Source organism: Helicoverpa zea, chromosome 25 (genome assembly GCF_022581195.2).
Source record: "Helicoverpa zea isolate HzStark_Cry1AcR chromosome 25, ilHelZeax1.1, whole genome shotgun sequence".
Taxonomy (NCBI): domain Eukaryota; kingdom Metazoa; phylum Arthropoda; class Insecta; order Lepidoptera; family Noctuidae; genus Helicoverpa; species Helicoverpa zea.
In genome coordinates, this window is record NC_061476.1 from 2094669 (window position 1) to 2112984 (window position 18316).

The window sequence follows — 18316 nt, forward strand, 5'->3', positions numbered from 1 at the left end:
GATACATTACGAAACTTAATAAATAGATTTAAGTCAAAACAGCATTAATGAGATTAAATATGGTGTACGCCTGTTGAAACATCTGAAATAAATGAAAAAAAAAAACACATTATTAAAAAAATCATGAGTTTTCAAACGATCTCCAAAATACACATTTTTCATTTTATTTATGACATTTGAAATATTTTAAATATAAAGAGAGAGGTCTTACTTCAGTGAGTGCAATGAGACAAAGCGTGGCGAACATGGTCTGCATTGCTATTGGTCGCGAACTGCGAATCAGCAGCAACAGTATAGTGCTGCGCGCGCGCCGGTTGTACTCCTGTTCCCAGCCACACGTGTATAGTGCTAGACTTACTTCTCTACCCTAAAAGAATTAGATGTATCTTAATTGCTTGTATCGATAAGCTTACCTAAACTCTACGAAACAAATTAATTTGTAAAAGGACATAATCGTTTATAAGAAAGATAACAGAAGGGTAGTTAGTAATAACTTGACTCTTCCGTCTGATTTAATTGCAACCAGAATAATAAATGTATCTTGAAAATAATTCCAAAATGAAGTACATACACACGCTTACAAGAATACCAAAAGACAGCAGAATTTCTATAGAAACTGCATCTTTTATGGGGCGTTGGAGGTTTTATTTTCCGTGTATACCTTTTCTAGAAGCAAGTCGCTGTAGTAACAAGGAGCACTGCTCAATGCTATGCCACTCAGAATAAACGATGAGAATTCCAAGCTAAATTCTCCATGTTGCAATCCCTGAAAATAGAAGTTTGAACTATGACATCGTCTTTCATGTTGGCCTAATTTCATTTATTTAATTTCATAGGAAATAGTTGGTACCTAAATTATAGAATGTGTTCCTACCAAGTCCTAAAAGACCTATCTTTCAGTAGAAGTTTCACCTGGGTTCACATTTTCCTTTTTATTTACTTTTATTATTTAAAATCATTCAAATATTAGGCAAGATAGTACTACAGCTGCTCCAGAAACGAAAACCCCTGTCTCAATATATTTATCTTTACTATTTGCTGAGAAAATATTAAGACATAGCTGTGGAATGAGATTTCCAGCATCCAGCAAGACAAATTATCCTATCGAGTGATTTATTCACAATCTGACTCACCCAGTTTTCTAGTCCAATAGAACTGTCTACCCACTACATGTTTTGTAAAAAAAAAAATTATTTATTTATTTAGTTATTTATTTAATACACTATGGAGAACTTACAAAACATATATATTATATATTACATATTTATTATATATTATAGAAAAAAAAACTAAAAATCGATATAAAACCTCATTAATTTGATGTTACAGCTCAATTTTGTCGTCCGGTTGTACTGGGATATTTTTTCGTTGAATCACCGAGAAATAATAGAATGATGTTATAGTTTGGTGAAGTGCCAACATGATGGAGACTTTGATTTGAGACTGAGCTTTAGTGAATGAATTCGTATAAGCGTGGTTAATGCTGTAATTTGATCGGTTTGCGAAGAGGATTAAGTGCCTAAACTAGTCTAAGCACATTAACGAGTTAAATAAGAATGAAGAAAGGTTTATTGAATCAGTAAGACAGCGGGATAATGTCGAGATGAGAGAGTTAACATAACCTATGCAAGTCTGGCTGTTTGAGATATACATAAAACTATTTATTGGATTTTCATGCAATTTTCTTCAATACTTTATATAATAGATACTTTTAAAGAAGCTTCAAGTAATGAAAACCCGTGTGAATCCAGTGCGACTTAGAACCTACGAACGGATTTAACAGTTTATTAAGAATGCTGGTAAACCGTAGTAAGAATATGTAGTTTATAATAATACATAGTGAGCTTTCTGTTATGCACTTTAGAATACGCACGAAGTTTTCACTGCTAATAAACACTAGCGTTGCACAAACATTGTTAAAATATCAACATCAAGCATCTCAAACATCGGCTTAGGTATTTATTTTCGTCCTTATTTTAACGGCTCTAGTGATGATATTTGAATAGTTGGTCAGATTGACCATGTTTTTGGAATTGCAGATCGATGCAACAGTGAAAAAATGTCTCCCTGATCTCGTCAGATTGCTGTGCTATTCGACTACCAGATTGAGTCAATAGAGAGTACTGTGCCCGTCTAAGTTGAAATGATGTGCAAGCAACACACAAAGAAATGCTACCACATGTAAATACCCCTGCTATCGGTCATTCGGTTGGTTGGACTCAGACGTTGGTAGCTGAATGAACAACGATTTAATGTGTCCTGCGCAGATGACTGTTCTCTTTCGAAAACAGTCGCCAAATATCATCCAAGTTACTACAATCTGTCTTCTTTTAAAAGATTTAACAGGTTAGAGTAGCCTAATGTGCTGTAGTCTGTACAAATTGTGGTCGATGACGTTGCAGGATGCCTTCTAAATCTTGATTTTACCTACCCGCTTGTCTACTTACATCCAACAAGGCGTAGAATGTGACGGGTAGAGCAAGGGCGGACAATTTCAGTGTAGCTTCGTAAAATACTTTGAAGCACTCCTTCACGGTTTCCACGAAACTGTAACATTATACAGTTGTTATGTCTTGTTTATTTTGAAATACGGTTTTATTTACTACGGCTAAGAGTTCATAAGATTTTAGTTTGGCTGGTTTTTAATATGTTGTGTTTGTAGTGTGTAGGTCTGTCTTGTTAAAGTTATTGGTGTTTGTATCTTTGGTGGTATTTTGATGGTAAACACTTTCTTAATAAAGAGCTTTTAAGCAGTTTTACATCAAGACGTTAATGAAGGTCAGGGGACTACTAATTTCATTCCTGAACTGGAACCAAAGGGATTATAATATGGAATAAACACTTTGGCCTTTCATGCAGTCATTTCTTCCAGCCTACTCAGACTGAGCAAGGATTTTCCTACAGATTCTCAACAAAATTGCAAATTAAATTAAATTTATACTTAATCTAAATGATTTACGTTACATTTATGCACCATTTGGATTATCAAATGGCTTAATTTGTTTTACGATCTGTTCTAATGAACCGTATATTAGAAACATCCTCAAAATATTACAAATCATACTTACTTGTATGTGTATTGGAGTAGTTTTACAATGTCATTCAATTTTTCGTTGACATCCTTTGTATCTGAGGTAAATAAGGTCTCAATACGCTTCTTGGTGATCTCGAGATGTCCACAGGCATGCAACATGAGGACAGGACCAAATGGGAGAAAGCTCATGAACACAAACCCAGCATAAACACCATAGGAGAATATAAAGAAGTATATAACAAGATATATAGACAAATTTTCCTTCCTGCTTTCAATAAAATCTGGGTACACTAGATCGTACAAATGTACTAGCTTAGGCTCACCAATGATGGCATAGTACACCATTAAAAGGATGGCTTTTACACTGAATAAACTGCAGGATATTGTGAAAAGTACGAGCCAAACTTTGCAGACTAAAGTTTTCTTTCTGACGTACTCTTGAAAAATCTGCTGTTCGTCGCGAGGTAATCCGGCCGCCATTTTGTAATCATTTTTCATCATGTCAAGCAGGTTTTTGATAGAATCCCGATACCATAGCATGATGATATTGTTCAGACTGGCGCCGAAATAAGTAAGGCTCAAAATCCCATTTTTGCAGGCTTCAGAAAAATCATCATTGGTAGCATTCAAGTAAGAATTGTAAATTATGATAATTGCAAGTATCGTGAAAGGACCATAAGTTAAAGAGTAAAGAATAAACCAATTCAAGTTTATTGGGATTTCAGGATGAGTGCCAACAACTCGCATTGGTATTAAGAAAAGTTTTAGTGAATTTTCAAAATTATTTTCCATTTTTGTAGCACTTTTGAACTGCCAGTTTTTCTTTGTGAGAAATTGAGCTTGTTAGTATTTGTTCAATCGCTTAAATAGGCGCAATTAATTGTTATTTTATTAAGTGGAAGTTTGATCGGATTTAACCCTTTCAATATCTTACATTTACTAACTGATTTATTTTTCTGAAGTATTCAGATATTGCCATAGCAAGAACAAGTGTAATAAGTACCTATAGTTATTTATTGTAATTATAAAAAAAAAATTGAAACTATTTCTGTTATTTTCCCCATCAAGTTTGTGTGGTCTTTCAATCCCAAGATATGTGAATTTAAAATAAACATTTCTTAGAGAGCTCTCATAATTTTATTCTCAAACTTTTAATTAAAAGACAAGCATCGTTAATTCAGTTTATTTATACATCGTCCAACAAAATCAGAGCGATTACGTAATTTTGTTTCTCTGGCACTATTTTTAAGTCTGTTGTTGTAATTTCAGGAATGTATCGCGAGTTGAGAATTCCTAGAGGATTTAGTCAAATTGTTTTTATGCTTTCGATCTGAATGCGGGTGGGATCTAATTGGGTGTTGTGATGATGTAATCTATACTTATCTATACATTTTTTAACCCCAAAGACTGATGGAAAAACTGCGGGAAAACGGCTAGTGACAAAGACAATGCAAGAAGGATTGGTCTAAGAAAATAGAGGTCCCCAAGATCAGAAGATATATGGTAAAAATACTTAGCTAGTCAGCTACTATTGCTTACCAAATATTAAATTAAAATTGGTTGTCTGTAAAGTCGGTTTACTGACGATAGTTGAACGTGACAACGTCATAAGAAAATACTGATGGAATGGTTGCATTTTTCAAAAGAAAATTTTCATTTTATTTGTTTGATAGATATTTTGTATGGATGTAGAGAAGGAGGTTAATGGAAATCATAATTGAACTGATCAAGTTACATTTATTTGTACGCATAAATACAATTATGTCAATTTTTTTTTTAATATATTTATTTATTTTTTCCTAAGTTCCCTAAGTAATTTCATACTGGCTCAGTGATTTAAAGAAAAAAATATATTGATTGATTTAATTGAGAAATGGAAATTGGGATGGAATTAGATAATCAAAAGTGTTTCTAATTTAAAATATAGGTTAAATTTTCTGGTTTGACAAGAAAAAACTACTTCGTACCTTGGTACTTTTCTTATTAACATTTTTTACCTCGAATTTAATTTATTCTTTAATTAAATGAAAAACATTTTTTATAAAAAAGAAAAATATATTTTATAAAAATTGGTGTCAATTAAATTGGCCCGAAGTGTTTCGTCGTCCTGACGTACGTCAACCGCAGCTAAGAACCAATCCCGAGTGACGGCTATGACGCGATGCGCTGCGGGCCAATCACCGCTTTACCGCCGCCCCCGCGCTCCCTTCATACCACCAAAGGGACCCAATAAATCACTTCTGCGCAGGTGAAAGTCAGGGCTCGACTTCCGTGCCGGTAACTATACTTAACTAGCAAACGACAAGTCAGTACATGAACGCGCGATTGATTATTTAAAATGTATAGGTAGTTATAAAAAGTAATCTCGTAATCGTGATTGCAACTACAATTTGTAGTTAGTAATCAAATTTTTTAACTACTTTTTACGATTATTTAATGTAATTTGCAGTTTTGATTACTAACTACAATATGTAGTTGTAGTTAGTAATCAGTAGTTAGATTTCATTTTGCCCAACACTGGCTATGCTCCATAATTATTTCGATCGAATAGTAAAGCAATTGATTTTTTACTCATCGTGAAATAGTTCTATTACCTTTATTATTGTATGTCTCTACCAGACCTCGGGACTATAGAGTCCCGGATTTTTGGGAGGCGAACGTGGGGCCGAAGCCAACACGCTGAAGCCCTTTTGAGACAACTTTAATGAAATGGTGACACAAAACCGACGATTATCCCTGTATACACTATAGAAATGTACCCAAGGACAATCCCCGGTTCTGTGCTAAACTATTGCTAACTATGGATGAAAACTACTTGGGCTATTGTGATGGGATGCTAATGGACTAGGAATGGGGAAACTACGGGAACTATGGCACCTGCCGATGACAATGTATTAAATACATGTTAAAATGGCAGGTGGAGACTCGCCAACTCACTTACTGGGCCCCCGGGAATCAGTCACTGAAAAGCAACAATACATTATAGTTTTGTTATAGCATAACCTACAATCGCTGCACTAGCGGACTGATGCTATTTATTTTAATTATGAAAGCACGAATATTCGACAATATATCACTGAACATATATTTAATATCGAAAGAATCATTACCTTTATCGTCCCAATTATCGTTGCTATAAACAATTTACACCACATTCACTTTTCACTGCACTTCATACTTGACGAAAATATGTAAATATATTATTGAATAGCAGCTGTTTACGCGGACGCATCGCTCACTCAAGTGGGAGAGAGAAAGATGTCGAACGCTGCCGAACGCGTAGGCCGATTGTGCGATGGAACGCCTCAGAGCGAGGTAACGCCTCAGAGCGAGGTAACGCCTCAGAGCGAGGTAACGCCGCATGAGTCATGTTTTTTCGTGCGTGCAGCCGGCTCCATCGATTCATAAGACGTTGTCACGTCAAAATTATGAACGTGAAAGTTTAGTTGTGTGGATGTCCATGTTTGTTACACTTTCATGTACTTAAACATAGCCTAAACTACTTTTATTTGGGTGTGGAAAGTATTTTTTTCGACATTGTAAAACTACGATTAAGAGCAAGTTAAAAAATAAACTATACGTTCAGTTTTGAAAAACATCTGAGTATAGGTACATAGGTAGATGCAGGATTTTTTGAGTTCTAATTACTTCGCAAGTACCTATTACCTTCGTCAGAGTTTGTCCCTTTAATTATAAACTAAGGAATATAAGCTTGATGAGTCTTCTCCTTAAAAGCCCACAACGTTAATTATTTTAATAACTACACAATAAACGGTTGCAATAAAAATGAAATGTAATCGGTAACCTTTCTTCGCAGTAATATAAAATTGTAGGGTCATTAAATAAAAGGGTTCTTAAAGTAATTGATACTTTTATTTCAGAATTCAGACGAAGTTAATTATTTAATAACGATAAAGTTGATTATGTACAAGTGGTCATGGTAATAAAAGTAGGGTGTGCTTAGTTAAATTAATTTGTTGTGAAAAAAGATTCAAAATGTTATGTGGGTGTTTTCTTCTTAAAGCAATTGATTACCAAACAAAGGTTGACAACATTTGGTTTCACTAAAATTACCTACTTCTTACACATAGCGGTCAAAAAAGTTTTCTTATGACGTAATCAACTGTCATAGAAAATGGAAGTAAAATAAAATAAAAACGATGTTTGGTGTTACAAAGATCGGTGGTGAAGATGATGTTATTAATTAGATTTTTTATTTAGTTCCACATACAATTCATAAGATTAAATATCGCGTATGACTGCTGGAATAGCTGAAATAAAAAATACATATTTAAATCACAACAAACAATAATCTTTCCGATTATGTAAAAAAAATACTACCAAACAATTCAATTGCTTAAATATGTACAATGTAATCAAAGCTAGCAGATTCTTCGCAATTTTGACCAAAAATACAGCTGGCAAAATAATATATATGTGAGATTGAGAACATCTCTGCCTATCCATTCAGGAAATACAAGCGTCAATGTTTGTATCTGTTGATAGGATTTAATAGCAAAAGGAAACACTAATAGATTTGAATTTCTGAACTGTATTAACAGCTTCCCTTATGATCTGAATGATAGATAATATCAATTGCAACTACTAAGACTTCCTGCCTGTGGGTGGTAGGATTTTCACTGACATTGAAAATCTTTCAGAAAAAGTACCTATGATTTTACGAAATTCTTTCGCAGTTCAACGATATTTCAATATACTTTTGCAATTCGCTTCTTTGGGGCGGATAATGATTGGCATGGTTGAATATCGTAGGTAATACATATAAAATGAATTTGAAAAGACAACCAATTTTGACAGTCTAGTCGCTTCAAAAGTAGATTGGTTTGGACATTCGGTAATTTATTTCGAATATATGAATGTGAATGTTTAGATTGGAGTCAAAATAAGAACGTCGTCAAACATTGGCACCATGTTTGACGATAGAACTTTCCGCCTCGCTACCTGTTTACGTATAGGAGCACCGTGCTGCTCCCCTCATCGCTGCCACTGTGGTGAGGCTGTCACCAGCCTCGGACACCACGGCCTGTCGTGCAGCCGTAGTGCGGGCCATATTGCGCGGCATACAATCATCAATGACATTATACGTCGAGCTCTTGTTGCCGTCGGGCTACCAGCTATATTAGAACCAAACGGCTTGGCACGCGACGACGGTATGAGACCATACGGCATGTCGTTATTCCCTTGGAAGATGGGTAGGCCTTTAGTATGGGACGCAACCTGTGTCGATACTCTTGCGCCATCACACCTTCCAAGTTCTGCGTGCTGTGCTGCTGCTGCCGCTGCGGCTGCGGAGAACCTCAAGCGGCGGAAATATAGTGGCCTTGTCGGAAACTATATTTTCGAACCGTTTGGGGTTGAAACCCTCGGGTCGTGGGGTCCGAATGCCCACATTCTATTTAAAGATCTATCTAGGCGGCTGGTTGACGCTTCTCGTGACCAGAAGGCTGGCTATTACCTCGGACAAAGAATCAGCATGGCGATCCAACGAGGTAATGCTGCCAGCCTCTTGGGCACGCTCCCAGTTGACAGCGATGGGGACGAATTTTTTGACGCTTTTTAGTTGTTTGTTTTACTAGGATAGTTTTTGATATTTTTTGTAAATATGTATTGTAAATATCTATGTAAATAAAATGTTCATGTTAAAAAAAAAGAACATAAGTAGGTATAGTTTTAAATAATGTTTTACCCGGGTTTTTAACCGACTTCCCAAAAAGGAGGAGGTTATCTAATCGGCCGGTATGTTTTTTTTTTCTATGTATGTACATCGATTACTCCGAGGTTTATAGACCCATTTACGTGATTCTTTTTTTGTTGGACGCGGAATAGCTGCCAGTTGGTCCCATAGTCATCAGGTCAGGATCTGATGATGGAAACTTGAGAAATCGAGGGCAACTTTCGAAAGTTGTAGGCATACATAGGGTAAAAACTTGACACTCAGGTGTATGCCTGAAAGCACTATTCAACAGTAAAGGTTTGGAGCTGACTTAATGATGGAGACCAGAGAGGGTCGAGGGTACTCGACAACTGAATATAAACTACCTCGTGTTTGGGCTTATATTACTTGTATTGATGAGAACTTTCCATTTATATGGATAGTGACAACTATTCGTGTCACTGAAAAGCTGTAAATAAAAAACTTTTTTACAAAAAATTTAACCGACTTCCAAAAACACTAGCACAAAAACAAACACTTAACTTAGTAACATCCATTAGACACCGACTTCTAGGCCGATGCACCTAAAATTAGTTTATTTTTTTACTTTTTAGTGTTTTTGGAAGTCGGTTATTTTTTTTTGTAAAAAAGTTTTTTACATAATAAGAAATAAAATTAAATGATACTTGCATCTGTGAGAGCATCTAAACACATTACAGTGAAGACAGTCTGTATAGCAATAGGTTTGAGCGCGTTCTGTAACATCAGTTGCAAAGTCGTGCGCGTGCGCCGGTCGTAATGTTGCTCCCAGCCGCAAGTGTATAGCGACATGCGTACGTCTTCACCCTGAGGAAGAATATAATGTTATACAATGTTTCTTGATATGGCACTGATTCCGACAAATATCCGACGATTCGTTTTGCCTACTAGCTTTTTGACATTCAAAAATGGGCAATGAAAATTCTGAGCTCGGGAAACCCGCCAATGTGGAAAGGCAGTTAGAAAGGGTTGGCTGTGGTATTTTTTGAAAGAGTTACTACAAAGGTGCGTTTGTGTCAATAAAAGTTTGACAGTTCCTCTAGCTGCACCCACAGATACATAAATGAGGTTCTGATGATTTCCCATCTCAAAAAAAGGATAGGTAGAATAGTAGCTTTTAAAAATGCAATGAAAAACATTTACTTATATAACTTGGGTACTGATTATTTCTATGTAAAATACTCACCTTCTCCATAAGCAAGTCGCTATAGTAACACGGTGAGCCGCTGATCATAACTCCACCAACTATGAAAGTTACGAATTCCACATTTACTTCGCCGCGGTAGAAACTCTGAAAAAAATAAGTATAAAAAAATAATTACCTGCAATAGAAAAATTATCTCGACTGTTAATATTAGTATTTATTTTTATAATCTATTTCTACAATGTACACTCTATACATATTATATAAGTGTTAATTGTATTTTTTGCCATCTGATTCGGGAATTCAAAAGGCAAAAAGTTTGAAAACCAGTGTTATTAAGTGGTATCGTGGGAAGATCATATTTGAAGTTGGACTATGAAAATCACTGGATAGTTATACCTATGTAGTTATAGTTCCATCTTGTTAGACCCAACCGACCCCAACATAATCAGGAAAGCCAAGCTTGTATAGTTATCGGCACGAATCTTGAGCTCTGACCTACATCTGCGCAGAAGTAATTTATTGGGTCCCTTTTGTGGTATGAAGTGAGGCGCGGGGGCGGGCTAAAGCGGTGATTGGCCCGCAGTGCATCGCGTCATAACCGTCACTCGGGATTGGTTCTTTGCTAATAAATCACTTCTGAGTAGATGTAGGTCAGAGCTCAAGATTCGTGCCGATAACTATAAGGTCTGCTGTAATAGTTTCTCAATTTACACAGAATAATTTTAAAGTTTGGTTCAGTTAAGTGGATATAGTTTATCTTACTTCAAGTACTGCATAGATAGTGATGGGTAGGATAAGCGCAGTGAATTTCAGCGTCAGCTCATAACCAATCTTGAAAACTTGCTGAATTCTGTCCACGAAGCTTCATTTGAAATTGTTTTATGAAACAGAAGAAACATTATTAAAATTCAGAAATATATTATTCCACAGCTTTTATGACTGACATTTATTAACTTTTTATAACAATCATGTCATATTTAATGCGACAGATTTATAATAATATTTATTTATCATTGTGGTGTTTGAAGTTATTATTCTTAGTAGATATAAAAGTTAAAATGCAACAAAATTTTCCTAACAGTATATCATTTTAGAGTAATTGATTATTTCAAAGAAAAAGCTTTCCGTATTCTGTCTCAAAAACATGCAAAAGGCTTTACCTGTGAACATATTGTAAATGAAGAATAATACCCTTTAGTTTCTTCCTGATAACCTCATCATCACACTCCACAAACAGGTCATCAATCCTTAACTTCACCAGTACCAACTGGCCACACGCATGCAGAATAAATATCGGACCCAAAGGAACAAACGCCGCATACATTAATGCCGAATATGCAGAAAATAACAACATTATAGCATACATTAACAAGTACACAAAGATATTATCTCTATTTTCTTCCATTATCGGAGGATATAACACCACTTCGTAGAACGGAACCAATCGAAACTCATTCATACAATAATAGTACAACATGAGACCTAAGTTCTTGAGAAGAAAAATCGCGCAACCCGAAATTGTGAGGAAGAGCCATTGCTTGCAAACCCACAATCCTTGGTTAATATACTTCTTGATCGATTCTTGTTCTTTTGGTGGTAAATCTTTGGAAGTCTGAAAGTCCTTGTTCATATCTGCGATCAATCCAACAAGGGTATCCTGATAGGTCAGCAAAACGCCATATTGATAGGAAATGACAATATACACGACGAATAGGACGCCATTTTGACAAGTTTGCGTGAAATTGTTAGCTTTTAAATCATGACAGAAAATATTGTAAAGAATTAAAAGAAATGTTAAGGTAAACAGCGAGTGGACAGTGACGAATTGGAGGATCCATTTCTTGTCTCTCGGTATATAAGGATGAGCCCTAGCAAGTCGTAAAGCCGTGGTAGGAATTATGAAAATTTTGTTAAAATCCAAATCCATTTTGATAAGACTAGTTCGGTCTGTTTGATAGGTTTATGTGTTGTGGTTGGAAATCGGTGCACTTAAACTTAATCTTTGATTATATAAAAGACTTAAATATTGTTGTGGTAAATTACAGACTCTATGGTTTTAAGTAGAAGACTGCTCCATATTTTATCCATTTTGAGCATTCATTGCACTTTTAGTTTTTCATTGCAAGCAAAATTGAAAGTTTCAGTCCTTTAAAACCTTTTATGACGTATCGTTGTATGCCTAAAGATATTGAAATAACGCTATTTAATATTTAGGTATTTTAAATAAAAGAACCTGGACTATATAGTCTGAAATCACCAACCCGCATTGAGCAAGCGTGGTGATTAATGCTCAATCCTTCTCCGTGTGAGAGGAGGCCTGTGCCTAGCAGTGGGACGTTAAAAAGGCTGTAACATTAACAGTATAAATAAAAGAACAGGTGAAATCGCCTTCTAAAAAAATATTGTCTTCGCTTTAAACTTAGACAATATTTTCAGCCTGTAATCAGTGGTCTGCTAATTTACTGTGAAACAGTGCTTATTCATTATCGTAAATATTATGAAATAGCCTTCAAGGTAACTGCCTTGTTTTCGGAGGTTAATTTTCTTCTTTGTAATTTAGAAAAATATTGCTGAGTTATAATTCAGCAAGCAATTTTGAGTAATTTGAGCGTTTTGCTAGAAGTATTAAGTGGCTCCGTAATGACTTAAGTTTAAGCTTTACCTCTTTATTTATAAAAAGCGTAGATGACTTTGTCCTAATAAATCGTAAATAGAAAAAATATATTAGGTATGTTCCTTCTAAATGTGGCAACCTACAAAAAATAGTGACGTGTAAAATAAAATGCAACAATCAGCAAGAAACATCAATCAAAATACACTGAATGACCAAAAAAATGACCCCCATTTAATAATATAAACATTACATAAAAAACATATTATATAATTTATTCTCCAACATGATAAATAGTTTGAAATGTCGCTACTGATGTATGCTATATTATATAAAAAATTGGCTAGTTTACAGAAAATTTCATAGAACTACAATGCTCGTTATTCTCAATTACTTTCATCCTTCAAATACAGACCAATTTATTGGATGACTGAATATATTTTTTGCATGATTTACTGTGAGAAAAATGCTTTGCAATTATGTATTACATTTTTTTTATATATGTTATGAATGGATGGATAAATTAATATGTACCATTACAAAAACGGCCCATTTTTACCTATAGGTACTTAGGCAGCATGAACATTTTTATGATCTTGCAAGTGTTCTGGAAAGGACTGGAAGCAAGATTAAGATTATTGTAAATCGCTTATCCCTTACTATAGTCACAGTATTTATCAAGCTGGAGCAATTTTTTTTCTGCATACTGTTCTTTCGCAAATTATATGGAACTAATGCTTCAAGCAGTCGGATCAAACCTATCAAATAATGCAAACACTTTTTTTTGTAATGAGATTGAAAAGACCCACTCTTTGGAACCGAGCACCTAGCTATTGATGTTTCTTAAGCACTCGTAATAGCTTGATATGAAATAAAAATCTTTGACTACTACCAGATTTGAAGTTATCTCCATACCAAACAAGCCAATAAGTTCAGCCGGTTTACGGAGAAAGCGCGACAGACACACATACCCACTCACAGATTTATGATATTAATAAGTCTTCATGATGAATTCGATTATTTATGAAAACCGATATCCTGTAAGCAAATAGTACTTACGCCATTATTTCGGGCGTTAACGAAATTTTCATCTTACGCCGGTTTTATTTTTAGTAGTGTGTTAGTTTTCGACATAGCACCATGTTTTGTGGTAAAGCAGGACGCTTAGTTTGAACGTTAACAGTTTTTAGTTCAGTGCTTATAATTGTGACCTAGTTTTTTGGAAACTTTAAAGGTTTTTGGTGAGTCGAATTTTTGGCATTTTAGTGTAAAAGTTTTTAGTTGTGCAAATGTTCATTTATTTTTTGGTTAATATAGTGTTTTACGTATTCGATTAATACATGCCTGTTGAGTTAAACTTATTTATTTAATTCTTCGATATTAGAAAGCTAAACCTTATTGAATTTCGTGTCTAAATTAAACTAGCTTTAGATTTTAATGTCGCCAATATAATTCATAATTTTCTCATATGCTTACTGTACTGTGTTGTCTAAAAATTACACACAAGTTATTCATCTCGTAGATACGATGTCACTTATTTCTTTCAAAGATAATGAATTTTCATTTATTTAATTATTAAATGATTATCAATACACGCTAAAAGCGTCGCGTAGTGAAAATACGAATATCATTTAAACAAAACACTGCAGCACTAATGAATAAGAAAACCCCATTTCCTGAAACTCAGACAAATGAGCTGTAAAAAGAAACAATTAAAACAATATGGCACCTGTCACTAGCTGTCAAATTAATACGTTCGAGTGACAAGCGCCTGTCATAGGTTGAAGAAAATAAAAAGTGACAAAATGCCTTCGTTTATTTGTTACGTTACTTTTCAGAACTGATATTCTGAAATAATTGAAAGATTTCAGTTGATTTCAATTGTAAGAATCCTATAATTGGTTAGGTGTTTTCTTTACTTATGTCAACATCATATTAAATTTATGGAAAAAATAAAGCATAAGCCTTAAGAACTCAATCCTTCTCCGTGTGGGAGGAGCCCTGTGCCCAGCAGTGGAATGATAAAAAGGCTGTAACTTTTTTAAGCCGGTGCCACAAGTGTATTCACCACGGACGGTTTGTTCTTAGATCTAAACTAATATTATAAAGCTGAAAAGTTTATTTAGTCGTTTTATTGCAAGCTCTTATTTCAGGAACAACTAAAGCGATTTAATTATGTTTTAGATAGCACGTCTATCGACGAAGGATAAAGTTTATTTTTTATCCGGGTGTGCGAAGTATAGTTCTGGTGAAACGGGCAGAAACTATATTATAAAATGCAAAAAAAGAAGTCAAACTTTTATAGTGCCTAACTTTTTCTGATAAATCATTACCTTTACTTTACCTTCACCTTTATAATCGCCCACACCCTCACTCAATCTTCAACCTTGAAATCCCAGCCCCGGAAGCCTACATCCGTGACCTCGACTCCAAGGCCTCTGAGCCTCGCGTCCTCGCCACAAGGTCATTCCCGGAGCTCAGTCCTTGAGCAAGGACGCGGCCTTCTTCCGCGGCCTCGATCCAAGGACAGTCCTTGAGGAAACCTTGTCTTTAAAGGTCAATGTAAAGGCCTGGTTTATGAAGGACAGTATCAGATGGGTCAATGGCGTACGTCATCGGTGAACTTGTTGAAGGTCATATGTTTTGACCTTGACCTTGAACTTAATAGAAGCTCTTTACGTTTTGTGTTAGGTGGTGTTTTAGGAAGTGGCTTGGATGAGTTTCTGTTTGATATTTTGTAGTCTAATTATAATACCCCGTATTTTTTGTAAGCTTTCTAGATTTATCGACTTTCCAGTTTAGTTTTTTTTTAAAGTGTGTGATGCCCGACACTCTTATTTTGGTATTTAATTACATAAAAATATTTTTGTGATATTGGTGTATGCAGAAAAGCTTTATTTAAATTATACACATAAACATTTAAAAAATTGTTCTAATACGTACAAATATTAAAAAAAAAAATCGTCCACTGATATTTATTTCGTTTACTGAATCAGACGTTGTTGTGAATGGAATTAACAGATTTATCACAGCAATCAATTATTCAACTAGACTTAACTAAATAATGACTTCTGTCACATACAACCCTATCAATTTCAAAGAAAAATAACTTTGTACGAGAGCAAATTACTATGTCCTAATTAAAAACTCAACGCAATTATTTTTAAGATTGATTAATTTAAATGCTTTATGTAATTTATAGAACCAAGTGATTCGATATAAACTGTATAGATAAATTAAACAATTGGCATTCCTATCTACACTTACCTTCAAACTGAAGAATTTGCATAAATTATTCTGAAAAAAAAAAACAATTCGATTTCGACAGCAACGGCTCGTAATAAAATTCCGTTTTCAAAAATAAAGCAAAGTAAGATGGCGGCCATAAAACCGTTAAAAACAAATGCTTTCGGATTTATCGTTGACGTTTTAATTTGCTGCTAGTGTAAGCAAAATTGTGAATCGTGCGCACGTGGATTATAATCATATAGAGCATGTAGGAACTGGAGAGAATTTGTTCCTGAGTTGAAAACTGTTTACAATTAAACATTAGTTCAGTACTTGAGTCCAGAAAATACAAAGCAAGTCATAATAAAAATGATATTTTGCTCGAATGCTGAATACCTTCATATCCTTACTAATATCATAAAGCTGAACAGTCGGTTTGTTTGATTGAACGAGCTAATGGCAGGTCAGATTCGAAAAATTGTTTTAGATAAATGCATTTATCGGTGATTGATACCTACATCCGTGCATCGGAGAGCACGTTAATGTCGTCCCTGCACCTGATCTCTATTGCCTCTCCGGTGGTGTTGGTTGCCGTCCCATCAGGATATGAGCTTGAAGGAATAGTGACTGCACCTGTGTCTGCGGGAATGCTTGTGCACTATAATATGTCCTGTGCAGCTGGCTGATCTCCTTATATGAGAGCTGCCGTCGTGGCTACCAATCGGCTAGAAGGACATCATTAGACCATACCCATGAAAGGGTTATAATTTAGGTAACAAACAAACTTACACTCTTTGATATTTATTTCTGTTAGGTTGCCTTTCACTACACCCATTGCATACCAACGAAACTGTCTATTTACATAATCTGAAAAAAACATTTTTCTACATCCAGATGTTTTGAACATTTTATCACTAGACGGTTTGGCTAGCACCAATATGTTTTCATATATCTAAGTTTATATAAGTTTGTATTATTGTTATTCGCAGTTTCTTGCACTGCTATAAATTTAGGTACTTTAGATTTATTTAAATGGTTGTATACAGATGTACAGGTAAGCCTGCATATTTTTGGCCATGTAAATATTACTCATTCAAGGTTCAATCTGCGTGTTTCATCTCCGATATTTGTGAGTCATGTTTGAGCTTTTCTTTATGAGTATGCTCGTATTTCTTCCTCAAAGTTCATAATTTCTTTCTCAATAGTCAATAGGACTGTTGGACGTTACATCTTTTCGTATTTGTGTTATTGAATGTATAGTATTCATAATATCGTAGGTTTTTTACTTTATTAAATTCAAATTCACATTTTACATTTACATGTATACTTAGTTCCAAAAAAGCGTTTAGCATTTTAACCTGGCCTAGGCCTAGGCCTGAACAATGCAGTTTCTAAATAGACGATACCTCTTCTTACATACAATTACCATCTCCTAGACCAACATCTATTCCACTGTCAAATTAAATTGCAAAATTAATGGTTCTTTCACATTGGTCAACTGGCTAAATCGTTTCTTAAGCCAGAAGACAATTAATGAATATCGGAACGCAAAACGCTCTATTGGCCAGCTCAGTAACGATATACATGCTGTCAATCTCGAAGAGTTGGCTCGCTGCCAGGAGTTGTCAGCGCCACTCAGACCTGATGTACCACACCCGAGGGTTATTGAAGTGGAATCCAATGGGTTTGAGGATAAAGGGGAATAGGAAGTTGATGTTAAGTAATGATTGATCTATTATTGCTTTTGGTTGCGCTTGTAGTATGTTTTATACATACATCGTCAGCATTATGAATCACTTCATCTACGTATTGGTTGAAAGGATAATGTGTAGTAAATAATAACAAAAGACATACCTACAGCTGTTGTTCCTGCCATTGTTTGCTAGCTAGCTTATTGTTGTTTATTGTTTGTTAAGCTAGCTTATTGTTTGTTTTAATATAGAAAGGACATGATAATTGATCTCCATGCTTGCTCTGAATATGTAGATTGGTTGAAATTGAATTACGTTGGAAGTTTTCAATGGCGTGAAATCGGCTTCACAGATTTGTTTTTAGTTAGGTACCATAATTATGATATCTCCTGAAACTATTTAACGGCTAAGATCAATAATTAAATCACCATAGCAACCACTAATCACTTTCTAAATCAAACAAACATGTATCATTGTAACACTTCTAGACTTGCAGTGATCTGCGACCGGCGCGCGCGCACCCATCCGTGTAATGATTAATATCGAGCTTTGTTAATCTTGTTCTAGTCGTGATCTAGTGACATTTTTGAAATAACAATTAGGTACGATGTGTAGTAGTGTAAGATATAAATAAATTCTTCAGTAGTTTTATTTTGATTAAATCATTATATACCTACTGGCTGACGCTCTTGGTCCCTTGATAGTTTGGGTTGTGTATTTAAACGCGTTTTTCTCAGGAAGTAGGTATTGAAACGATTTGAAAAATCTTTCATTGTTGGGAAGCTACATTATCCCCGAGCAACATGAACTATATTTTAACCGGGTGCGGGAAGAATTTTCCACGGGACGCAGGAATAACTGCAGGAAAGAGCTGGTCTAAAATATGAATGTA

General features: G+C 35.0%; 3 protein-coding genes across 6 annotated transcripts in view; 1 reads left to right on the forward strand and 2 right to left on the reverse strand.

Annotated features, from left to right (window-relative positions):
• The window catches only part of LOC124642605 (filamin-A), an 82240-nt gene that overhangs the window by 12173 nt on the left and 51751 nt on the right, over positions 1-18316 (forward strand). For 2 of the 4 annotated variants that reach the window (XM_047181106.1, XM_047181104.1), the window contains exon 1: positions 13598-13746. The exons of the other annotated variants lie outside the window; for them this stretch is intronic. The gene's annotated coding sequence lies outside the window, so the exon portion shown is untranslated. Of the gene's footprint in view, positions 1-13597; positions 13747-18316 lie in introns of those variants that run through there. 4 annotated transcript variants of the gene reach the window in all.
• Positions 29-3838, reverse strand: LOC124642692. The gene is made up of 5 exons (XM_047181294.1): positions 3069-3838; positions 2448-2547; positions 662-766; positions 212-367; positions 29-82 (listed from the first exon to the last, which is right to left on the reverse strand). Exons 1-5 carry the CDS (start codon positions 3824-3826, stop codon positions 29-31), a joined length of 1173 nt encoding a protein of 390 aa, XP_047037250.1. The 5' UTR covers positions 3827-3838.
• LOC124642606 lies at positions 7252-11821 on the reverse strand. The gene is made up of 5 exons (XM_047181108.1): positions 11055-11821; positions 10657-10756; positions 9934-10038; positions 9399-9554; positions 7252-7305 (listed from the first exon to the last, which is right to left on the reverse strand). Exons 1-5 carry the CDS (start codon positions 11819-11821, stop codon positions 7252-7254), a joined length of 1182 nt encoding a protein of 393 aa, XP_047037064.1.